The sequence below is a fragment of the Paramormyrops kingsleyae genome, chromosome 10, assembly GCF_048594095.1.
Source record: "Paramormyrops kingsleyae isolate MSU_618 chromosome 10, PKINGS_0.4, whole genome shotgun sequence".
Classification (NCBI taxonomy): Eukaryota; Metazoa; Chordata; class Actinopteri; order Osteoglossiformes; family Mormyridae; genus Paramormyrops; species Paramormyrops kingsleyae.
In genome coordinates, this window is record NC_132806.1 from 34,661,931 (window position 1) to 34,685,977 (window position 24,047).

The 24,047-nt window shown below is 43.8% G+C and overlaps 3 protein-coding genes and 1 long non-coding RNA gene across 4 annotated transcripts; 3 read left to right on the forward strand and 1 right to left on the reverse strand.

Annotated features, from left to right (window-relative positions):
* Positions 1 to 44: 44 nt before the first annotated feature.
* grpel2 (GrpE-like 2, mitochondrial) lies at positions 45 to 8,032 on the forward strand. The gene is made up of 4 exons (XM_023821352.2): positions 45 to 202; positions 4,746 to 4,905; positions 5,080 to 5,161; positions 7,195 to 8,032. The coding sequence occupies exons 1-4, from the start codon at positions 123 to 125 to the stop codon at positions 7,542 to 7,544; spliced, it is 672 nt and encodes a 223-aa protein (XP_023677120.2). The 5' UTR covers positions 45 to 122; the 3' UTR covers positions 7,545 to 8,032.
* Positions 8,033 to 8,280: 248 nt separating this feature from the next.
* On the reverse strand, positions 8,281 to 9,782 carry pttg1 (PTTG1 regulator of sister chromatid separation, securin). The gene is made up of 6 exons (XM_023821354.2): positions 9,630 to 9,782; positions 9,407 to 9,529; positions 8,917 to 9,077; positions 8,765 to 8,846; positions 8,503 to 8,658; positions 8,281 to 8,427 (listed from the first exon to the last, which is right to left on the reverse strand). Exons 2-6 carry the CDS (start codon positions 9,495 to 9,497, stop codon positions 8,348 to 8,350), a joined length of 570 nt encoding a protein of 189 aa, XP_023677122.1. The 5' UTR covers positions 9,498 to 9,529; positions 9,630 to 9,782; the 3' UTR covers positions 8,281 to 8,347.
* Positions 9,783 to 11,325: 1,543 nt separating this feature from the next.
* nhp2 (NHP2 ribonucleoprotein homolog (yeast)) lies at positions 11,326 to 12,816 on the forward strand. Its single transcript, XM_023821291.2, has 4 exons — positions 11,326 to 11,606; positions 11,825 to 11,894; positions 11,979 to 12,084; positions 12,316 to 12,816. The coding sequence occupies exons 1-4, from the start codon at positions 11,453 to 11,455 to the stop codon at positions 12,439 to 12,441; spliced, it is 456 nt and encodes a 151-aa protein (XP_023677059.1). The 5' UTR covers positions 11,326 to 11,452; the 3' UTR covers positions 12,442 to 12,816.
* Positions 12,817 to 16,225: 3,409 nt separating this feature from the next.
* Positions 16,226 to 22,287, forward strand: LOC111848915 (uncharacterized). Its single transcript, XR_002839418.2, has 3 exons — positions 16,226 to 16,519; positions 18,615 to 18,638; positions 21,797 to 22,287. It is a non-coding gene; the product is annotated as an uncharacterized lncRNA (long non-coding RNA).
* Positions 22,288 to 24,047: the final 1,760 nt, after the last annotated feature.

Below are 24,047 nucleotides of genomic sequence, written 5' to 3' on the forward strand. Positions count from 1 at the left end.
TATCGCGGCCGCCCCAAAGGCATGACGGGAAGTGTGTGTGCATTATCGCAGCCGCCCTAAAGGCATGATGGGAAGTGTGTGGCGAGCTGCGCTGGAATCGCAAAGTGAAGCTGAACCGAAGTATGGCAATTCGCTATATGCTCCTGACGCAGAAGAAAGATTTGCGGAAAATACTGTCTTTTCTCCCAAAGAATAATTTCAGGTAAGAAGAAAGCATATTACGCGATTTTGTGAATTTTTAACGCCCTTTTAAAGTTTGTTGTTGTCACTTTGGAGTTAGTTTCGTGGTCACAGTCCCGGCCTGATCTGGCTCTGCTGCTGTTAATGAGTAATTAGTGTATTGATTTCAGTAATATTTACTTTTAAAATGTCTCGTTGGATAATAGGTTTATCTTTTGGTAGACAGGTTTATGTTTTGTATAAGCGTTGGCGCCGGTTGTGTTTCGGACAGGTTTTATTCCGAAGTGTCCATTACGCGAGTTACCGTGTCGGAGGAGCGGCGCGTCACATGACGGCGTGTCGCTGCCTGGAGGGGCGCCGGGGCGGCGGGCTGCTCCTCGCCCTTCGTGCTGGAAATTATTACAAAAAATAAACGGCACAGTAACGCAAATACATGTACTGTATGTCATCACCTGATGGAGTTTTGTTTATATTATTATGGTCTGATATTTGTTTCTAGGCAGTTCGCCAGTAACTTAACTTTTTTTTAATGAACGATTCCGGACAACTTAAAAAAAACGGGGATATATCACCTCCTTATGGGGTTCAGCGGGGTTTCTTGTGTGGGAGGCTGAGTGCGGGTGTTATTCTGCTCCGGAGGAATCGGTCGTGCTGGCGAAGTAGCGACGTCCATTCGCGATCGGCGCTGGATCACGTATCAGCGCCCAGGCCGGTCGGCCCTGGCTCCCGGGCGTCTCAGCCCGAGCGGCGCCTCAGCGTCAACCGCCTGCCTTCGGCCGCTGATGGTTCCTCACACAGCCTTATTCCGATGGGTTTCCCTTATTGTGTACATCAGGTCGAAATCGACTGGAAGAGTGTCAGAGTAATTAAAGTAAGTGCTTTCGTTTTGGGCTGTCAGGCCGTCTCTCTCAGTAGCTGTAAAGGAAAGCAACTACTCTTTGTCAGTATGAGCAAAACTTAAACTTCCCCGACTTTGCCGAGTAATTGACAATAAAGCCAGGTTAATATCGGTAATACCCTAAAACACCGTTGTCTGTGCTGAAGATAGCTGTTTGTCCACGTTGTCCCCCGCAGTAGAATTATCGTTAACTTTGGAAGGGGGGGCACCCTCCCTATCATAGTAAAAGGACTATCTGTTCCACCCCGTGGGCTGTAATTCTTTTGCAAAGGCCTGGGTTGTGTTGAATATCCTAAGACATTGAAAGGGCGTTGTTATAGTTTTGGATCAGCAATATCTCCTGTCGTCCCTTGTACCCCGAGGCCCAGTTGTCTTGGTGATTGCTAGGTTTTGGTTTTAAAGCAACTCTGTACAGGGTAATGATGAATGGATACTTTTATACTTTAATATAGCTCATCGCATGACTAAATGGATAAACCGATCCTTGAATAAACTAAGAGCAAAAATGCAAGGTTCAGGTGCTGCATATTATTCCTGTCTGGCTCTATCTGCATCCTTGCAGGTATTTTTCTGTGTTCCCCTGTTGATGGATTAGTGATATGTGTGTGGGAAGGATCTGTATTGGGAAAGTCGCAGCAAAAGCTGTAAGGGGCTTTTCTTATTAGAACTTAATAAGACAACTTGGGCATCTATATATTAATTTTTAACTTGATCTGCTTAATAATATTTAATTTTCCCAAAACTCTGTTTCCATTTGCATGTATTTTTCTCTGCTGTTTCTCTCAAATGCACATATTCAAGATGTAAATGGGCCCTATTGAGACGCTGAATTAAGGGTTTTAATTTTAATCACATGCCAGTCTCGAGGGACAGAAATCCGTCCATCATCCTGACCTGCTTACAGTTGTAATGAGCATCTGTATCCAGAGAAACTTGGCACAAGATGCGGGTAGCAGATGTAATGTGACGTCTCTGTCTGCTGAAGAGTCTGACGTGTGCTGTAAGGGGACAGCAGTCCAAATCATTGTTTGTTTAGGGAATCTGGCCCGAAACCTGATTATCACTTGCAGGGCTGTGGAGTCGGTAGATAAATGCTCCGACTCCGACGTTTCTAAATCTTCCGACTCCGACTCCTCTGTATGTATATACTATGCTAATGTATTTTCTACATCCATTGAAGGAAAGGAAGGCAACATACATGTCATTTCACCACAGAACTACTGGCTAGGAAGCCAACACTCTACTATAATGCCAGATTAAAGACAAACACAATGAAAACGAGGTTTCAAGGGTAGCGCATAGCGAAGGGGAGCCGACGGAACTGAGAACACATCAGATGATTTTTCAGGCGTTTGACGCGTGATGACTCGTTGAACGGCCGATAAATCGGCAGTGCATCTGTAAATGTATGGGGGGCTTTAGGCTAGGTTCACAGTTCCCTGTAACAGTGGAACACGACACAATGGAAAGCGGTGCCGCACCTTACCTGTGCATTACATCCCATATAGTGACGCATACAGTCAATGAAAAGCATGCTTCATGGTTACTTGACATGTTCGTTTTGTGGTAACATTATGCACTGCATGCATTGGGCTTTATTCTTACAGCAGAGAAGTAGCTCATTATGACTGTTTGTGAATTGGGACATTTCAACTTACTTTTTTAATTCCCATTTAAATTTAGTAGGAGTCGGAGTCTGTTAACTTTTTGCCGACTCCGACTCCAGGTACCCAAAATTGACTCCGACTCCTCGACTCCGACTCCACAGCCCTGATCACTTGTAGAGCTTTACTTCATGCTTATAGAATCCGTGTCTATAATCCATCAAGGATTTGAAATGTTAGACAAAATTCTTTAAATTTCCCAATATTCATTGATCAAAATGCAGAAAATCATTTGGAAACTGGGCTGAAGACTACTGATTTAAAGTCAAAGTCACCTTTGTCATTGTGCGCATGCATGACCATGGTTATTCTGTGGTGAGACTGGTGCATAGGTAGCAGCCCGTATAGATCAGCTCTGAAGCTTGCGCTGACTGGACAGGAATTCGGTACATCATAACCTCTTTCTTGGTCCCATTTCTGAAATAACAACCTCCCCCCCCCCACTTAATTTGGAAGAAAGTAGTCTAACAGATTTCAAAGGAAAAATTCCATTATTCAAAGGGGTGTAGGAGTTATGAGGCTCCGAACTTCAATCTCTGATCTCACTCCTTTAAACCACCTATTATTTTAAAAATAGTCTGCAGTAGAGCTGGGCGATATGTCCTAAAAATAAAATCTCCGATTTTTTTCACAATAAATCCGATTTTCGATTTTAATTGATTTTCCTCTACCCTACTGAAAATCAAACTACAGATGACAAATAAATGGTTCAAAACTGGTTTTAACTTTATTTTTTTTAACTTTAGAGTTAAAGTGCAATCTGACAAGCCAAAAAAGATGCTTGTAAGTGAGATGGCAGACCATGCCATTGTAAACACTTTTAGAAACTTGTAGAAACTTTTAGCATGTTAACTTTGGATGTTGTGCTGGTGCTGCGGGCGTTTTCATTTCGCTCGGAGCTGCACTTCTCCCACTCCGCTGTGTGCCTCTGCTTCAGGTGCTGAAATAAATTTGTCGTGCTGCTTCCTTTGGTTGCAACAGTTTTTAAACAGACTTTGCAACGAGGACTTGTTTGGTCTGTGTCCGACGGCGCAAAACCGAACCATTGCCATGATGTTTGTGAATCCGCTACAGTGTTTGGGTGTGCCGCGCTAATGTACCCGTGAAGAATGGTGCGTCGCATTAGTTCCACTTTTGACGCTCATGTGTAAAATAAGTAATAAAATCGATTTTCATAAAAACACATCATCCTGAACTGTAAATTCGAATTAATCGATAAAATCGATTTATCGCCCACCTCTAGTCTGCAGTGTATCTAATGTGTCACCTAAAGTGTTTGGGGACTTTTCAGAGGATTTCTCCTTCCCTGGTAGATATGTGTGATTCACATGCCACATCTCATCAAAATTAAAAATGGGGATATATTTTGGAGATTTTGTTGAATTAACATGGAATGACTGTCATATAACTTACTTAAGGTTCCAGGTACTTCATTGTCATCAGCAGCTGTGGACGCATACATGTCATGAGACAACATTTCTCGGTAGACATATAACAAAAGTACGACAAAAACAATACTGAGCACTAAACAGTGCAACAATATGCAATATAGGGCCATGGGCATTGGGGTATTTCTGTACATAAATATAAAATGAAATGACCGACATAGTGTGACAGAGAGCCACTTAGCGCTATGCTAGGTATCATATTATTACACACAAGGAGGTTATAGCAGCATTGGTTGAGAATTATAAATAAGGTTTTCTTGGGGTCTTATTTTATTCCTTTAGATTGTGGTGAAAGCTTAGAATTTGGCATCTGTGTTTTTGGCTTGTGCGATTGTGGTTCATTTGTCCTTCAGGTATATCAGTTAGCCCTGTGGCCAGTGGGAACTGTAGTCCATTTGCACTGCAAAGCATGCTGTTCTTTATACAAGGCTAGAGAGGAGTTTGTTTAATGAGGCACTGGAGAATTACGACCAAATATGGTTTGTACGTTTTGTTGTGCATGGACCCTTTTTTGTGTCACCCTTTGTCTTACGGCTCAGTTTCTCGTCTCTCCAGGGCTGTGCTGGACCCCTACAGCACTGCGGCCCAGCAGCGCAGCACGGGTGATGATCTCCACAGCGACGAGCACGTGGACGACAGGAGCCACTCAGTGGCTGAAGTGAGAATCCTCGAGATACGAGCCAGCAAGCTGGAGGCGCAAGTCCGTGATCTGACTGTAAGAGAAGCATATATGGCGTATCACACGATACCACAGACGCTGCTTTCTGTTGCTTTGGGTTTTTGCTTACTGCAATGACACTTTTATCTATTACATACCAATAAAAACACAACCATGAATGTTTTTTTGCCCCTGTAACAAAGATCTCAAAGATGACTCACTTTGTTTCAGGAGAGGTGCACAAAAGCCTTGGCAGACTCTGACATGGTTCGAAGAAGAACAAGGAAGTTTGTTGAAGATGCCAAAGTCTTTGGTGAGAATTAGTGAAATGACAGCGAGCTGAAATATAATATTCAAGGGAACTGGACCCAAAAGCGAAGCTCCAAGTCCATTCTGCTCCAAAAAGGCAGTTACAGTTACACGCTAACAAAACACATATTCCACTGCAAACAGTATACAGCTAAAACGTTTAATATTAACACACGGATACACATATTACCGCAATGGGTTGGCGTCCCATTCTGGGTTGTTCCTCACCTTGCGCCCTCAGCCTGCGGGATAGGCTCCGGGCCAGTGTTAATTTTAACGAAAAATTTCCGTTATCGTCAACGACCTTTATTTTCAGACTAAAACGAGACGATAACTAAATAAAAATGATTTTGCGAGGCCTAAAACTATGACAAAGTGTATTGACACTTTCGTCAACGAATAAAAACGAGACGAGACAATCAGAACTAATGTTGTTTTTCTCATATTAGCTTTATATTTCTCGGAGTAACAACGCAAACGGAATGACAAGCCATTTCAGGTGAAAACAGTGCATTTTACTTTTGATTTCAAATAAAACGCAAGGTTGCCAACTTCAGCCAACTGGCTGGAATGAGATTTTCATTTCGAGTTGTCTGCACACGTAACGGTTCTTACCTTGTAAATAGTCTGCTTTTGTATTTAACCATGTAAATACACTTTTGACGTAGGTTATTTTAGGTTTATAATGGAATAATATATATTTGCCGTAAGATTTCCTGCTTGAGTCTGAAGGCTTGAGTGTCATGCCAGATGCTTGAGATTTGGCAGCCCTGAAAACGTACATTTTTTTAGTTTCACCTGAGTTGATTTATATAACAAATAACATTACTTTATACAGTTGTTAAAAAGGGGAAACTTAAACGAACATGAAATCACCTGAAAGAGAGGAGAGTTGATTTTTGGCTCTATGCACTAATAGAATTGTAGCCTTGGGGTAATTATTTTGATGTTGAAAATGCTAAAATATAATGGCTGCACTTCTTGCTACTGATAGCCCTTGAGAAGTATGTTTTCAATGTTTGGATTTTTTTTCTTGATAATGGTTATATATCCCTGATAACATTATTGGTCTTTTCCTTTGAACATATTTGAGAATTTCATGTGAAACATTTAACAACGAACAATAGCAAATTAAAATATTACTAATTTTTTTTGTTTTAATATTCAGGGAGAGCAGGCCTGGTGACATAGCCTGTGCACCTTTTTTTTTTTTTTTAAGTGATTTTAATTTGGCACTACTGATTTTACAGTACTCAGTTTCCGGGTAAATAAACACATTTGTGTTTCAAAAAATCTGTGTATTTGTGTACTGCGTAGTCAGACCTTAACACCATCCCTTAACATGGGTCTCATTTCATCTTGGTGAACATAATGACTTTCAGAAATCGGAGGGAAACTTTAAACATTATACTTTGCACTTTTCATTTTAGTCGACTAAATCAACTGTAGTTTTAGTCGACTATAATTTTATGATATTTAGTTGACTAAAACTAGACTAAAACTGAAACAATTTAGATGACTAAATTATGACTGAAACTAAATTACATTTTAGTCAAAAGACTATGACTAAAACACTGCTCCGGAGCCCCTGTGATCCTGAATAGGACAAGCAGTTTGGATTGCTGGATACACATTGATTTATACTATTTAAAGATGCATGTGGTGTGATGCAATGCATGCCAGTAACTGCATAATTAGTCCTAATGGCCAACCCCATGGCATCAGTTGTATGTCAGCCAATCGTGAACAGTGGGTGGGATCAGGACAAAGGAAAAAGTTCACCTTAGGGGCCCCACTAAAACGTCAGTTTAATCCATCTTGTTTGAAGTATGTTGATACCTGAACCACATCAACCCCTCCGCCTAACTTGCTGCAATCCCAGCCCAGCCCAGCCCCCTGGCCCATGCCCATTTTGACCTGTCAGGTACTTCAGCAATAAAGATCACTAGAATTCACATCCATAGTTTCCTGTTTGCTCACTATCCACTTCCTGGAGTGACGTCCTTGGTTTGCTCTTTGTTCCGTTCTGCTCTACAGGCATTCAGAGTTTCTGCCGGGACCTGGTGGAGGTGGCTGATCTCCTGGAGCAGGCAACAAAGAATTTCACACCCGAGGAGCTGGTGCTGGAGGACAGCCTGCTGCCGTCTAAGGATGTGGCGCATGCACTGGACCGGCTACAGTGCATCTTTACCAAACACGGCCTTGAGAAAATGACCCCCATTGGGGGGTCATACGACCCCTACCAGCACGAAATCGTCTGCCACGTGGCGGCCGAGGGCGTGAAGCCTGGCAGTGTCGCCGTTGTGAAGCAGCATGGGTATAGTCTCCATGGGCGGACCATCCGGCACGCCCATGTAGGCATCGCCATGGAGACACAGGAACAGTGACCTCTTTGGTCGGTTTATCTGTAGGTGTCACTCAGCGGTGATGCCCAATGTGATTTCTAATCACGGTGGTACTGTTTCCTCACAGCTGCTTTCAGACAGTATATTTGATTTAATATTTTTCATGTTTTGTACAGTTTATAATGTATAAATATTTATTTTAGTTTGACTAGTGGTTTCATTATATTTTTGCTTTAAATTCTGATCAATTTTTGCAAGCTTATAACCATGTGGCCTGTCTTGTACTGTTATGATGGATCATGTGATCTGGGCACCTTGTCAGAGTTCTGGTGTGTTACATGCAGTGCTCCAAAAGCTTTACTTAGGCACTGAGTGGGAAGTGTAACTGCATTCAGAGCCAGGAATGATGTGTGGTATCAGTATGGAATGTACTGTGACAGACCCAGGAGCTGTGAGCTCACTGTGTGGCCGGTGCCGGAGTGGTTTGACTGACTTGTTAATCGGCACCTTGAATAAACTGAAGGCCTACAGCTGTGATTTCTTACTTATTCTAAGGCAATGAACCACCACAGTGGGACACAGAGTCCATACAGTACTTTAGTTGGAAAGTGTGGAACCAAGGGTTTGAGACAGCAACTAGGCAGGTGGCAGGACCCGTGACTCGCCATGGAGACACAGGAACAGTGACCTCCTGGCCCATGCCCATTTTGACCTGTCAGGCATATTTCTGCTCAAAGGGTTTTTGTCACAACTATCAGTTATCAGCACATTAACACAATTCAGACAGAATTGAGTTTATTCATATAAAAAGTAGCAAACAAACTTTTGTAAAGATTTGAAAGGATTCAGCAGTCCATCTCTGGAGGCATGTCTACAATTAGCTCATTGATTGACTGGAGGAAGGAGTCGAGTTCTGCAGACAAACCTGAAAAAAAAAGGGGGAAAGCCACTAACCGAGAGCCATTCTCCATAAACAGCCATGCACCATTATGCCACATACCACCACTTGTGCTCTTCAGGGGTGACATCTCCACGTGGATGTCTGGTACTTCCAGATCATCTTCAGGAAGATCTTGGGGCAGAGGGAGACTCCCCAGCCCTGCCAGGCAGAGGTGACTGAGGTGGATCTCCTCTGGCACCTCAAAGCTCTCGAAATCTGTGGGGCACCAGGACGCCAAGTCAGTTTGTGGTACAATCCATACACCATTATTCCCAATACTGCACACAAACCCACACCACTAATACAACCACAGGTCATTTACCAAGTGGGTTGTATGGGATGAACTTTTCCATCTCTGGGTATTCCACATCACTTTTCTGAGTCTTTGCTTTTATTTCAGCTTGCTGGGAAAAAAAGGGAAATTAAATGTTTGTTCAGAAGGAGAGGGATGAACCCAAACCCAAGCCTACTTACCGCTTGCACGGACAAAGGCTTGCTCTTCTGGCCAGAGGCTGACAGAGTGGAGGATATTTTGTTGACAGCCCCCAGAGCCTTTCGACCTGACTGCAAGGGGGGAGCCATCTGCAGCTTTTTGGAAAAGGGGGTCTTCAGGGACCTGCTGGAGTGCAAGTAGCCTGCAAGACCATGCAGAACCGTGGGAGGGTCAGTCTGGGCCTCAAGGGCACTTCGGGTTCCAAAACAATGCAATCTTTACCATTTTGATTGTACAGCACTTCGTTTCATCTGCTGTTGTGTGAAATGTCCTTTAGAAATAAATTTAAGTTACAGCACAGAGGTGGCAACCCTACAAATGATAGATGTCAGAAGTAATAGGTTATAGGACTTAAGTCTGATTACTAATCAGACGGTTATACCGGTTTTAGCCCGACGACGGAAGGAGCAAAGCAAATCGCAGTCGCCCCCATGTTTCCTGTCACCTACGACAATTACGGGGGGGACTCACCGGGCGCCGACTGCAAACGGTCCCGCAGCTTAGAGGGGGCAGCTGCAGGGACGCTGCCGTTCTCTTTGTCAGCGCAGATCACAGTGGCCATCTTTAGGGAAAACTGCTGGATGGAGCCAACAGCTACGAAAACACAGTTACCACGTTGGCGGACAGATCGGACATTAACGGAAAAAGTTCGCAAACATACCAGATAAAATGATTATTCCGCAGAATAACGTACCAGAGACTCCAGAACACTGTCGAGGCTGTAAACGCTGGAAATATCACCGCTCTCCCAAAAAACAGGCACCAAGTTTCCAACAGAAACAAGTTGCACTGCGGCTGATTTTTTAAACAAGAGGCCGTTTCCTTATTGGTCCACGTGACGACGCGGCGGCTACGTCGGACATACCGCCGCCTAGTGGCCGGGCTGAAAATCTAACTGAATAATGCGGGCACGATGACAGAAATTAGATGACCTATTTGCACAGACCTGTCTTATTATAATTTTGGACTTTATTTTTAAACACTAAAAAACACTAAAATTCCTATTTTCAATCGTTTTTATTTTAGTTCTATATATATTCCAGGTTTCTTCTGGGTATTTTGGTTTCCCCCTACAGTTCAAAAACATGATCAGGCTAACTGAAGTTGCCAAATTGCCCATAGGTGAGTGTGCCCTGCGATGGGTTGGCGCCCCAGCCTGGATTGTTCCCTGTCTTGCATCCGTAGCCTCTGGGATAGTCTCCAGATTCTCCGCGAGTTTCAGAACATGGATGGGTATCCTGTTTAGTTTTTATATATTTAGTTTCAGTTGAAGTTTTATTATTTGGTGGCAGGTGTGTATGTATATGTGTGTGTTCTCCCTTTTCCCATCCTGATTATTAGATACCGAACACCTATGGCCGGGGAGAAGGAGCCTATAAGTATACCCACTTGGCACCTTTCCAAGAGAGAGAGAGACGCCGTTCGGGGAACCGATCCACCCTTCAGCCTGAGTCTGTCCCCGCCTGGTTTAGGCCGATTGCTGGGTTTTGTGTTTGTCACCCTTTTAAGTTTGTGTTGTTAATAAATACCCTACTCCTGATGCCACTTCGTCTGCGTTTCCCTCCCTTTTATACTACGGACTTGTGCCGGTTCGTAACAATAATACTATACAGGTCCTTCTGGGAGAAATAAAGTTACCCGAATACTGAATGATCTTTACACGAATAGGCAGTGCACATTATGCATGATATTCTGAAAAGGGGCAAAACATGTTCCAGCTTTTATTAATGGTAATTAAAGATAATCCTTACTAACAGTGTTCGTAGAGGGATGCCAGCTCTCACGCACCTTACGGCAAATCTATATTATTCATGTCAAAGTCTTTATTTGTGAATTCTGCCATATTTTCAGGACAAACCAAAGATCGAAATTCCGTTTCTCTCTCTCTGACTGCACGAACAAACGACAAGAAAATACAAATATCAAAAGTAAAATTCCATTATAAACCTAAAATTTATAATATTAAAAACGGAAACGTAAAGTATTGGACATTCGTTATTTTTATTTTCGTATTTTATTTGAGTTTATGAAAATATTTTCTTATAGCCTAGTTTTAGTTTTCTTTAATGATAATAATCCTGACGCAAATGACAGTAAAATTTGTGTTTGACGCATATCGTGTACAGAAATACACATGTAACACAAAATAAATTGAATGCATGTACATTCAATGTATCATGTTTATTGTGAGAAGCTGTGGGACACAACTCAATCCAGTATTGATCTGAAACACATATTTGTGTTTATACACGTTATACACACTGCATGTATTTGACACTTCGCAATATTGTTACTACTGTAACGTTGTTATTGTTGTGATCATTTGTACCTCTAGGGGGCAGCAGCACACAATAGGAGGGCTGGTTTCAACCAACTGAGAAGAAGAAAATGTAGCCGAAGACGGAAGTGACGTCACAGTTATTGGCGAAGTGAGCGGCGTGCGAATCACGCTTTCCTTCTGTGCCTGGGCACGCTTGTACGATTTTTTAGGCCGTAAAGTTAGGAAGAAATTTAAACATGACAAAGACAAAGAAGGAGAAGACGGTGACGGAGGAAGAGGCAGTCGGAACGGAGAAATCGTATCAAGAACTTATAGCTCACATTAATCCCATTGCCCAGCCACTAGCCCCAAGAAAACTCAGCAAAAAGCTCTACAAGTGTGTCAAAAAAGGTACAATATGGTCCGTGTTTTAGCAGTTCGAGTCCAGCCGCTCTGGGCAGTGATGCATCTTTCGAGTTGCCTGGGATTGACGTTGCCTGGAATGGTTAAATTCTTCAGATTCTTGAAAATGCGGTTTTTAGGTTATTTCAGTTGGTTGTGAAGTATCAAACTTCCGTTGCAATGTAAATGTCGGCGCATCAGTTTGTATTTTAATATTTTCCCCTCAGCCGCCAAAGTGAAACAGATCCGCAGGGGAGTTAAAGAAGTGCAGAAGTTCATTAATAAGGGCGAGAAAGGGTAAGTCATACATCTACCGACGTCTATACTTTGCAGATACGGTTTGATGCATTTCCACTGATGGAGAAATTCGTGTTTGTATAGAATTGTGGTGCTCGCTGGAGATACGTTGCCGATTGAGGTTTACTGCCACCTGCCGATAATGTGTGAAGACAGGAATCTTCCTTATGCTTACATACCCTCTAAAGTGGTGAGTGTTTGCCCTATATATTGATTTTTTTACAAGCCAAACTACCTTCACATGTTTGTGGACAGAAATGTACTGGTGTTTCTACAAAGAGAGAACATCAGGGCCTTGATTCCCAATGCCTTATCAGTAGTTTCTCTACTGGAGAATTCTAGTTTGAATTCATCACAGTGCTCTTTTACCTCTAGGAAATGGACAACCAGTGAACTTTTTTCTGGTTTGTTGCTTCTGTAGGACTTGGGCTCCTCAGCCGGCTCCAAGCGGCCCACCTGCGTGATCATGATAAAGCCTCATGAAGATTACCAGGAGGCTTATGATGAGTGTTTGGAGGAGGTGTCAGCCCTGCCGAAGCCTCTGTGAGCCTCTGGGAGCCCTATCAAGGCGGCTGTGCAGCCTTTCGGACTCTTGACACCTATTGACCATGCAGGCAGACTCATCATCACATCTGCTCTGCTCTGACAGCAGAAAACACTGTTCGGAGACTGAGAGAGGATGTGAACTTAGAGGTGGGCCTGTTTTAGTGGGGCCCTTTTAGACATTTTTTTATTTTTGTATTAAAATTGAGGAGACAGGAATCTGTTGTGTAATCACAGATGTATCAGTGTTTTCTTTTGTGATTTGATGTTTGTTTTATGTGACATGATGCAAGCTGGTGGCCTGTAGAGTACTTGGCTTATATGCTTTGGTTAGTTTGTTTGCAGCTCCCACTGACGTAATAAAAAAAACAAAAACAAATCGACGGTAGAAATGATTTGTTGTGAGCATGTTTAATTTGTTGAATTTACCAGCTTCCTCTGACCTAATTCAGAGAATTGAAGTTCTTATCGGCACCAATCATTGGATGTTGAAAACAATACGGTAAAAATGGGCACTGGATTCAGGTGTAAGAAGTATAATCATTCATTTGTGTAAAATTGTCATCTCAGTGACTAATTATTAGATTGCAATTACATCTGAAATTTTATCAAGATGTTTTTGTTGCAGAGATTGCACTTACTTTACTTAGCTGAGACTTTGGATAAAAGTCACAGAATTGAGAGATAAGGGCATCCAGTCCCTGGAATAATTGGGCCTTGCTCACGGACCCAGCAGTGACATCACTCTGAGGGACCGGGGATTCAAACCAGTTTCCTATTCAGGGGTACGACCTCCTAACCCACTGAGCCACACACTACCTATGGACAGGTCCCTAAAAGTGAAGTTGTGCTCAGAATTTGTTGTCATAATCATATGTGTTAATCATAATTAAGTTGAAATAAAATATGCATGTGTGGAGGAGGCATTGAACATGGAAACATTAAATCTAAAATTTTGTCATGATTCTTTTAAATTAAATTTTATTTGTATAGCGCGTTTTAAACACTTTACATTATCCCTGCCCAAAGCCCCCAGTGAGTAAGCCAGAGGCGACAGTGGCAAGGAAGTATCCCTAGAAGGAAGAAACCTTGGGAGGAACCAGACCAAAAGGGGGAGCCCATCCTCCAGGGGGTGTCAGAGATAGTCAAATGGACAAGAGGGTGAATTCACACAGTCCTAATTTAATCTTTGAGTCTCAGTGTGGGGGGGGGGGGCTGGCAGGTGCCGGTGCTGTTTCAGATGGCAGGACAAACCGTGGTACTACAGCAGGGCCTACAGGAGAGATGTCACAGGCAGCAGGGCGAACAGGCCGGAAAGATGCCACAGGTAGTGGAGACGTCGCAGGCAGCAGGGTAGGCAGATTATCTCTATAATTTGGGGTCTCCAATCTGCACAGCCCAGGAGGAGTAGGGGGAGTAAAATGTGCAATTAGCCAAAGCAGGGGAGACTAGAGGCAGTGCAAACAGTTAGGTGAGCGCCGTATGTACGCTCCAGCTGATAAGGCTATAGCAGCATAATTAGGAGGGAGAGGCAGGTGGGAACGCAGGCAAGTGCGGGGGGAGGGTCCCTAAATGTCAGCACTCCAATTCCACAGGGTGGGGTGGGGGGGGTGAAGCAAGAGTGACAGCACTGACAGTTCAGCTCATCCAAAGCCAATGGCACCGATCCCCACCCAGCTCTACACATCACACTATAGGTCTAATTGGGGGTGAGCAGTTAGCTAGAGCTAGAACTAGAAGCTAGACTAAACAGGTGTGTTTTTAGTTTAGACTTGATTATTGAGAGTGAGCCTGAATCTCGCACATCTGATGGAAGACTATTCCACAGCTGAATTGCTCTGTAAGAGAATGCTCTGGAGCCTGCCGTAGTTCTTTATACTCTAGCCACTAATAGATATCCTGCTCCTTGAGATCGAAGCAAGCGAAGAGGATTGTAAGAAGCCAGTTGATCTCTAAGGTATTCTGGTGCAAGGCCAGTCAGTACTTTATAAGTTATAACAGTATTTTGTAGTCAATACGAGACTTAACTGGATGCAGGTGAAGGGAGCATAGAATAGGGCTAATATGATACATATTTTAAGTGTTTGTAAGAACTATGGCTGCTGCATTTTGTACCAGCTGAAGTTTATGCAAGCATCTGGATGGGCAACCAGAAAGAGGGCATTACAGTAGTCCAATCTGGAAGTTCGAAGCACATGTATTACTTTTTCTGCCTCATGAATGAAGAGCATCTTCTGAAGCTTGGCTGTGTTCTGTAGGGTTAGGTAGGAAGACTACCAAGGATGAGGTTGTTAAACTTATTTTGAGCAGCCTTGGGATCAACTAGCAGTACTTCTGTTTTTTTCTATGTTTAGCATAAGGAAATCTAGTTGACAGTCTTCTAACCAAGAGAGGGCTTTCCCCTTAATGCCAAACACAGATTCTAGCCAGTCCAAGAGGATATTATGGTCCACAGTATTGAATGCTGCAGTTAGATCTAGTAAGACAAACAAATATATACAGCCACAGTCAGAAGCCATAAGCACGTCATTCTTTACTTTCATTAAAGCTGTTTCTATGGTATGGTTTGGTCTAAAGCCAGACTGATATAATTCATTGGCATTATTTTTCGTAGGAAAGAAGACAGCCGATGAACGAGAGCTTTTTCCAGGATCTTTTAAATGACAGGAAGATTTGAGATTTGAGGTCTATAATTTCCTAAATCTCTCGCTTCAAGGTTTGGTTTCTTCTGCCTTCTGCTGTGTATATTTGCCTGTATTAAGCATATTTTGTCAGTGGTCAGATTTAGGAGTTTGAAAACTAGTATTTAAAATGTTAAATATATTTTTAAAAAATATTTTAAAGGTAATGCTAGGAATAGCAGCTTAAACATGCTGATGTGTCAATTTTAAATACAATTTTTTGTAGCTATTAGACTTAAATGGTAAAGAATTCTGTTTACATCTTCTTGGATGATGCAGTCATCCTGACACCTAATAGAGTTTGTAAGTAAAAAGCTAATTAGCTAGAAAAACATTATAAAGAGAACATGCTGTAATTGCTATGTGGATCTAATATAATGATTTTAATTATTATGTGATATCGGTTTGTCATAATTCAGTTCCATCACAATATTTATTCAGGATCCTTGCAGGGAGATGAATTATGCGGGTGCCTTCCCAATTCAAATCGTGAATGGATACTTATCCTGACCACGAGGTGGCGGTGGTGATACAAATGTGCATTTACCGTGACTGAAATCCTGCATTTGTTCAGTTCGGAGAATTTGCATCCAGGGGGAGCGTTTGTGACGTGAGTCTGTGTGATTTTTGACATTTGAGGAAGGTTGCCAGTTATTTATTTAGTCAGGTGGGCACTTTTGGTTGGATATATGTAAAAAACTATATTTTTTTCCTTTCTCTTTTGTTTGGTTACTGTATTAAATAAAGTGAATTGTTTGTACGTTAATTCATTCAGTGATTTGGTAAAGTGGTTCCCATTCTAAGAACTGAGCTGGATCATTTGTGTCGTATTTGATGAGGAAACACCAAGTGTTAGGTGTTGAAACTGATAAACAGTCTCGATGTGTCTGAACAAAAGCTAGGAGACCCCTCCACTCTCTTTGTCTAAGACAAGCTGAGCCCCGGTTACATGGTTGTTTACTTCATGTTGACATCTTAAATATTTTAGGGTCAAATAATACCAATGCACATGCTCGCTTTCTGTTTGTTGTGTTCAAGATGTATTTTCCCCAAATCTTGTATATAAGCCTAGGAGACACGCATTAGATCAGTCTGTCTTACCGGAGAAGAGTAAGAAAGTGAATATCTTGTGCAGCATTTCATTAGGAGAGTGGCGAGTCTGCAGTTTTTGTCAAGAAATGTTTTTGAACGCTGAGTGATGGACTGCAGTTTAAGTGCTTTTTTTTTTACTTGCATCTCAAGCTGTACTGGAACTTCAGCTGTTGTCATTGTTCATCAGTCTGGATTGAGGGTTTCCTGCAGAACTTTACATTTCTACTTCTGAATAGACTTCAGACACCAGACTGATGTAATTCCATTGTCCGTCTTTTTCACAGACTGGGAGTGTGCTGCTCTTGGAAGGTCAGAGGTCACAGGCTTGCTGTATTGACTGGGGAACAGTTAGCACTCTGTTCAGTACTCTGATGATGATACAGCTTTCATATTGTTTCTGTGTTTATGATGTCTTTAAAAAGTAGAATACGTATTTTTTTGAGTCGTTTCATTTATCCTGTAAAAGCTTCTCATCTTTATGTTTTTCGAAAGTTTTGTGCTGTTAGACATTTCATTGCATCTTCACCCCATCTTCACTGCATCTTCACTGCATCTTCCAGTATTCTTAAATACTGTATTTATTTCAAGGAAATGTTTGAAGGGTATAGTGGAGAAGGTCAAGGTGAGCTGAAGGAGATTAGATTAGACCCGTGACGACCAGAAAGGGACAGCCAGGGCAGGTGCTGGATGTCCCTCAAGTCCTCTGGACGTGTGCAGCTGTGTGTGACATTATTTACACACAACAGAGCACCAGGGGCCTGTGGCCCTCTGTTTGATGGAGAACAGGGCCACCAGAGCTAGCATCTAGCGTGCTCTCCAAGTTTAGTAAACAATGACAGTAGGACTGAGCTGTTTTAGTAAACACTTACACGCGTGCTTTGTTGTGTGTCGGTTTGCCGGGGGGGCGGTATGTATTCTTGGGGCACTGAATGCTAGGTGGAGCGATTTGAGTAGCAAAGGGTCACACTGTCCAAGTTCTTTCAGCCTGAAAACTACTACCCTCTATGAATGAGGTTGGCAATGCATATTAGTGCATTGGCACCATTGTAACGCGGCACCCCTTGCTGGGAAATGTTACTTGCATGTGAGACGCTGAGCTGTTATAAAGAAAGGGAATGTGAAACAGATTAACATGGAGACAGAGGAGACTCAGTTTTGCATGTGAATTACAAAGGAAGAAACGTGTGTAATGAGAGCCAAGATGTCGGTCTGCTTGAAAGAAACTTGCCAAATCATGTTATTCTGCGCTGGAATCATTGCATGTTGTCGGTGCTGTTAAAATATAAGCAAACAAAGTTATCTGACTGGGGAATCGATATGATGAGAGACTTGAGCTGTACACTTCACAAAGAGTAAATTCATGCTTATTGAAGGTGATCCTGTAGAAATGAGTAAAGTCCTGTCCCCCCTCCCCCCTCCTGCCCCCCCTGCCCACCCCTGTCCCCCCCATCCCCACTTCTGTCCCCCGATCCCCACTCCTGCCCCCCCTGCCCACTCCTGTCCCCCCCTAATTCCCACTCCTGTCCCCCCCATTCCCACTTCTTTCCCCACTCCTGTCCCCCCCATCCCCACTTCTGTCCCCCGATCCCCACTCCTGCCCCCCCTGCCCACTCCTGTCCCCCCATCCCCACTCCTGTCCCCCCCATTCCCACTTCTTTCCCCACTCCTGCCCCCCCCCACTCTTGTCCCCCCTCCTGTCCCCACTCCTGTCCCCCCCTCCCCACTCCTGTCCCCACTCCTACCCCCCCCACTCTTGTCCCCCCTCCTGTCCCCACTCCTGTCCCCCCTCCCCAATCCTGTCCCCACTCCTGCCCCCCCTAATTCCCACTCCTGCCCCCCCTAATTCCCACTCCTGTCCCCCCCTCCCCACTCCTGCCCCCCCCCTAATTCCCACTCCAGCCCCCCCCTCCCCACTCCTGTCCCCCCATCCCCACTTTTTTCCCCACTCCTGTCCCCCCCTAATTCCCACTCCTGTCCCCCCCATTCCCACTTCTTTCCCCACTCCTGCCTCCCCCACTCCTGTCCCCATCCTGTCCCTGCAGACTGAGAAATACAGGAAACATTAGGATGAAGTTAAATATTTATCTTATATATCTGTCTGCAGACACTATTTATTTCTCCTTTAAACCCCCCCACCCACTCCAGCAGCTGTATTAAGATTTCCATCCGGTAACTTAGAAAAAAAAGAGAGACGGAGATTATCACTGTGAACCAGCCATATTTGCGTGATAGAGATGATTGAAATGTTATTATTTAAAATGGGAGAAGCTTAGACACCCAAAGGAAGGTCTGCCCCTCTCTCTGTCTCTTGTCTCTCTGTCTGTCTCTCTCTTTCTCTCCTCCTCAGTCTCTCACTTTCTAGTTTTAATATTTCTCTCATTTTCTGTTGTCTTTTCTTCCACAGAAAGCATGTGAGCATAAAAAACTGGTAAGTGATTTAGACTGTGTTTACTTTTAATTTATAGAAAACCTTTGAAATGGTTTTATAGGCTATTTCAGCTTTTCCTGCAGTGATGTTCTGTGGTCCCCTGAAAGGGACAGGCGTGTGACCAGCCTTTGCCCTCAGCTGCCTGTTACAAGCTCCTTAACAGTCGGAGCCGTCTGTGAAAATGGATGGATGAGTGAATCAGAGTATAGTGAACCACCTCTCTTATACCTGTGAGATATTTCTCTACTCTATTGACTCTCCATCTGTGCCTCCATCTCTTTGCTTGACTGAGTGTTTGGGGTTGGCGCTGTCTGTATTGGTGTTTGCTATGTCAACACTGTACCTGCTGCCGCCCCCCCCCAATGCACACACACACACCACACACTCCCCTCGCCACTGCACGCGCTGCCCGTCCACCGTTACTCCCTGGGGGCTGCCACCCCAGACATGCACGGTTTCCTCTGCTCTCCCCAAACCCAAAGCTGTTCCCTAACCTTCTTTAATACCCAGATTTTTTTCTTTTTGTCTCCCTCAAACTGAAATATTCCAAACCAAACCATGTTATGCTACACATTCATTTATACATTAAACTTTAGTGTTTAAGACAGATAAACTTTATTATTCTGTATTTCAGAAAGTCCCACGGCTTTAGCGTTCTATGCTGCGTAGCTCACAGTAATAAAGCTACAGTATCAGGTACCTGTTTGCTCATATGTTTCTGTATCATCGGTAATATTGCATCATCTCCTCATTCTGGGACTCATTGCCCCCTGTAGCAGCCTGGCATCCCTGCTGTCTGCATGTGGATATTTAACTCGGTTTGATTCAAAGCTCAAACCACATGTCTTACTCCCTCTGCCGTCTTCCCAATGCCTCACATGTCACTATTTTGTAATAATCACATTTGTTACAGCAGTACATGGACTGTTTAGATTTCAGTCTGTTGGGTCCTGGAAAGGCATTGTGGCAGATGCACGAACAAACGGCCCGTTTAAAACTTAATATTTGCAACATGGCTCAGTGGCTGGACTGCTTTGCGCATGTTGTGATCGTTACTGCACCTCTCAGCACGCATAATCAACTATGATGTAATTTTTCTTGATTTTTACAACTTTTTGTTTTCCCCAGAGCACTGAAATTGGCCTTTCGCATTAAGTTACAGTACGATGGTAAAACGGTCAGCTGATCCGCCACAAGCTGGATTCGCTACTTCTGACTTAGTGTTTTAGAGGCAAATTGATCTGTAGTTGAGTATTTCACTCTCACCAACATTGATCCATAGCCTAATGTCTGCCACCCCCAGGCTACACTGTCCCAGGGCTTGTGCCCCCACCCCATCCCAGCCTGCACCTGCTAATGTTATCATACTGACCATCACGACTTTATATTACATGACTTGAGATGAGCCAAAGCAACGAAGCTGAGTAGAGCGTGCTAAGGGGCATGTGAGGAGACAGGGGGTAGAGCGTGCTAAGGACATGTGAGGGGACAGGGGGTAGAGCGTGCTAAGGGGCATGTGAGGGGACAGGGGGTAGAGCGTGCTAAGGGGCATGTGAGGGGACAGGGGGTAGAGCGTGCTAAGGGGCATGTGAGGGGACAGGGGGTAGAGCGTGCTAAGGGGCATGTGAGGGGACAGGGGGTAGAGCGTGCTAAGGACATGTGAGGGGACAGGGGGTAGAGCGTGCTAAGGACATGTGAGGGGACAGGGGGTAGAGCGTGCTAAGGACATGTGAGGGGACAGGGGGTAGAGCGTGCTAAGGACATGTGAGGGGACAGGGGGTAGAGCGTGCTAAGGACATGTGAGGGGACAGGGGGTACAGCGTGCTAAGAACATGTGAGGGGACAGGGGGTACAGCGTGCTAAGAACATGTGAGGGGACAGGGGGTAGAGCGTGCTAAGAACATGAGGGGACAGGGGGTACAGCGTGCTAAGAACATGTGAGGGGACAGGGGGTAGAGCGTGCTAAGAACATGTGAGGGGACAGGGGGTAGAGCGTGCTAAGGACATGTGAGGGGACAGGGGGTAGAGCGTGCTAAGAACATGTGAGGGGACTTATAAACTTATCAAACTTATAAAAATGTTTGACTGGATTTCATGTATACTGGTATTTTGCTTAAAGGACAGTGTTAATAAGCTTAAATTCATTTAAAAAGTATGACATGGAAATAATGTGATTTTTCCCATTACATACCAGCTGAATCGTATATTGTCCATATTGTCAGAAGGTTGCTGAATGTCTGCACAGTGCAGACGACACAGCTTATGCTCCTAACCCAAGCCCCCCCTCCACCTCTCTCCACAGCAACCTGTCACTTTCTTTCCATATCTCACTCTCTGTCTAGTAATCTTGCACTTTTTCCTCAATTCCAATGTGGTCTGTTTGTTTGACAAGTGCTTATATGTCTCATTGCGAACAAGAACAGGTGTGATTATAGATTTATTGAATTTAGTTACACACTGTTGAGTAATAATTCTCAGCCTGAGGTTAGTAATATACACAGTTTGAGATACGGCACCCGGCTGCCTTGACGAAGTCATAAATGTCTTTCTAAAAACATGCTATTTACAAGAAATCTTGATGAGCAATTTAATGCTTCTCGGTCTGGTAGTTTTATATTTTGGTCTCCTGGGAAATTTCATCAATGCTATAATGCAGTGATGAAATTCACATCCAGAAAGAAACTGTCTGATGACTATGGTGTCAATAGATAGAGAGATATCTGTAAAAAAATGCAGTTATAACATCTCATTAAATTCTGAGCGAATGAACTGTGACGGCTCTCGGGTGCTAAGCTTAAAGCTGCGGGGAGGGAGATATGGTTTTTTTCATGCAAAGAAAATTTTTACAGTAAAAAACAGAAAAGAGTGATTGTTTCAATAAAAGAATACATTTTTAATTTACTGAAATTGGGAATTTGCTTTTGTTTCTTCCTTTAGTACGTACAATCATCATTTTCTTTTGGGAAGTTTTTTTTATGTAAAATGATTAATCACTCCTGCTGTTAGAGTAAACCTGACAGGTGATAAATACACAGATTAAAATCTTGTTTAATAAAAACAGAACAGAAAAGGAACATATTGGCCATGCAGTGGAGTGGGATGTGAAGTCATGGCTCTTTGTGGGTAGTTATGGAGACACGTGTGTCTGTAATGGGCAGGTGCTGGGGGCCTCAGTGCAGCAGCCCAGCGGCCCCAAGATATCCCTGCTCCCTCCCCTGCTGCCGCATGCTCACCCCCAGGCAGGTAAGGGCACGTCCTGTCATCACTCTGGCCGGGAAAGCTCGCACTCCATAAACTCACGTCACTTCCAACAGCGCACACTTCAGTTTGCTTAATATTCTCCTAGCGGGGGGTGTGTGTGGGGGAGGTGGGGTATTCTGAACCCAATCCAGTACCTTACAGCTCTCATTTATAAGGACAGGCATGAGTGGCTGCAGTGCCTGCATCTGGCCAAAGGCACGGCAGGCTGTGGCCCCCTGGGGGATTTTAAAATCCCGTGATGAAGCCCTAAGCTCCGGCTCTAACAGGTGCCGCTTGGAGGTCCAGTCAGGCCGGTTATTTCAGCCCCACGTGTGTATGGATCTGTTTGGAACCTTCATTAGCTGAGACCCAAATTACCTTAAGCAGCCCACGGCCTATTAATCAAAGATGTTTGTTCAATTGAAGCTGATTCCTCTGCCTATCTGTAGTAGCTGCTGTCCAAATTGCTCCCAGTAAAATTCTGTGTTATGTTTGTGTAGCAGATCCTCCAATCATAAGTGGAAATGTATAGTTTTGGAAGTTGAGAGATATGCAGACAGTGGGGTGCAACATGGTGGGGTGAGTCTGCTATTCAAGAACTTGACTGGGCCGCACAGAGCCCTGACCTCAACCCCATCTAACACCATTGGGGAGAACTAGAACAGATATTGTGAGCCAGACCTTCATGTCCAACATCAGTGCCCAACCTCACAAATGCTCTTCTGGATGAATGGGCGAGAATTCCCACAGACACACTCCATAAAGCTGTGGAGAGCCTTCCCAGAAGAGTGGCAGCTGTTATAGCTCCAAAGGGGGGGGGGGGGGGGGCTCCTTATTGATGGCTATGGGATGTCATAGAAGTTCCTGTAGGTGTGATGGCCACTGTCACTTATCTTAGTGTTCGCCGTTAAAAATCACTTTCACATGGCTTCATGCCCTTCATCCAATTACAAAGCTAACAATAGTACCTCAACAATATTGTGAGTATATTGTGTTCTGCTGTATTTAAGTATTTGACCTCTTGTACTAAGTGGTAACTATGATCTTTGTTTGTTCAAAGAGAAAGAATAGCCAGGTAAATGCAGGGCTGTATTATTCAAGGGGATGGTCGTTTTATTCATGTCATGTTTTATCTGGCATTTCATGCCAATCTGTATTTTTTTAATGAATCAAGGTATCTTACGAAGGAAGACGACAGGCAGCGCTTCGACATAAAACTGACGAAAGTAAATCCAGACTTATGTAAAAAATATCAGACACACATAGAGTTTACAAAATTGCTAATACAATAGGCACCTGTAAGTTCATTTTTTCCATTTATTTTATATGTGTTCTTTAGTATATATTGCTATTACAGTATATTTTTGGCTGGTGTATTTTTTGCTATAAGGTGTCTTGACTGGTATGGGAAGGTAAATCAGACATACGTACACCGTGACTTACGTAAGGGCTTGTGGGATGCATTACTCGCTTCTGTCAGGAAATGCCTGTGATACTTTTCTTTGGCTGGGAGCCTAGATTCCAACACCACTAACCCTTCAGCTAAAAAAGCTCTGTGTGTTTGTTTGTTTAGTCCAAAGGGCCTTAACACGAATGCACAACTAGAAAAATGGACTGGGCCATGACCTCTAATAATTTTCACCATTCCCTGATGTGCACTGCACACAGTCCATTCGTATCCCACAATGCATCTCTGGGATAATTTCGTTTCTCTTATAGCAAAAGCAGGAAGGAATTATTTACAACAAAAAATAAAACTAAATTAAAAATACGAATGCCAAGGAGCCGTAAATTTTGAGCTGAGGCTAATTCACACAGCTGCTTCAGAAGCAGGGGGAGACGGGGCGACTTTCAGCTGTTTCATTAGTAAATGTACGTCTCTTTGTCTTTGGCTGCATGGTGTTCAGTGGTGCTGGGGTGGGGGGGTGGTTTATCAGCACAATCTATGTTTGCTTGGATCCGGTGCTCCGACGGTAACCTAATCCTCGCTCAGGACGCCTGCATCGGGGAGCTCAGTGGCACCACATGACCACGCCCCCCCGCTCAGCCCCATGTTTATGTGTTTAATCCGGTTCTCCAAGCCCGCCCCCCGCGCCCTGGCCCTGCTGAATGGATCCTTGTGAGGCGGGAGGGAGATAGGGGCGGTGAGCTGGGTATAGGGGGGTCCGG

What these genes read in the sequence shown, in the direction of transcription:
- grpel2 (XM_023821352.2), top strand. Translation starts at nt 123, where the DNA reads ATGGCAATTCGCTATATGCTCCTGACGCAGAAGAAAGATTTGCGGAAA. An exon ending in CTCCCAAAGAATAATTTCAG is followed by an intron (nt 203 to 4,745) that starts GTAAGAAGAAAG and finishes TCGTCTCTCCAG; the next exon opens with GGCTGTGCTGGACCCCTACA. An exon ending in TGAAGATGCCAAAGTCTTTG is followed by an intron (nt 5,162 to 7,194) that starts GTGAGAATTAGT and finishes TCTGCTCTACAG; the next exon opens with GCATTCAGAGTTTCTGCCGG.
- pttg1 (XM_023821354.2), bottom strand. Translation starts at nt 9,497, where the DNA reads ATGGCCACTGTGATCTGCGCTGACAAAGAGAACGGCAGCGTCCCTGCA. An exon ending in CCGTTTGCAGTCGGCGCCCG is followed by an intron (nt 9,078 to 9,406) that starts GTGAGTCCCCCC and finishes ATGGTCTTGCAG; the next exon opens with GCTACTTGCACTCCAGCAGG. An exon ending in CCTGAAGAGCACAAGTGGTG is followed by an intron (nt 8,428 to 8,502) that starts GTATGTGGCATA and finishes TTTTTTTTTCAG; the next exon opens with GTTTGTCTGCAGAACTCGAC.
- nhp2 (XM_023821291.2), top strand. Translation starts at nt 11,453, where the DNA reads ATGACAAAGACAAAGAAGGAGAAGACGGTGACGGAGGAAGAGGCAGTC. An exon ending in CTACAAGTGTGTCAAAAAAG is followed by an intron (nt 11,607 to 11,824) that starts GTACAATATGGT and finishes TTTTCCCCTCAG; the next exon opens with CCGCCAAAGTGAAACAGATC. An exon ending in CTTACATACCCTCTAAAGTG is followed by an intron (nt 12,085 to 12,315) that starts GTGAGTGTTTGC and finishes TTGCTTCTGTAG; the next exon opens with GACTTGGGCTCCTCAGCCGG.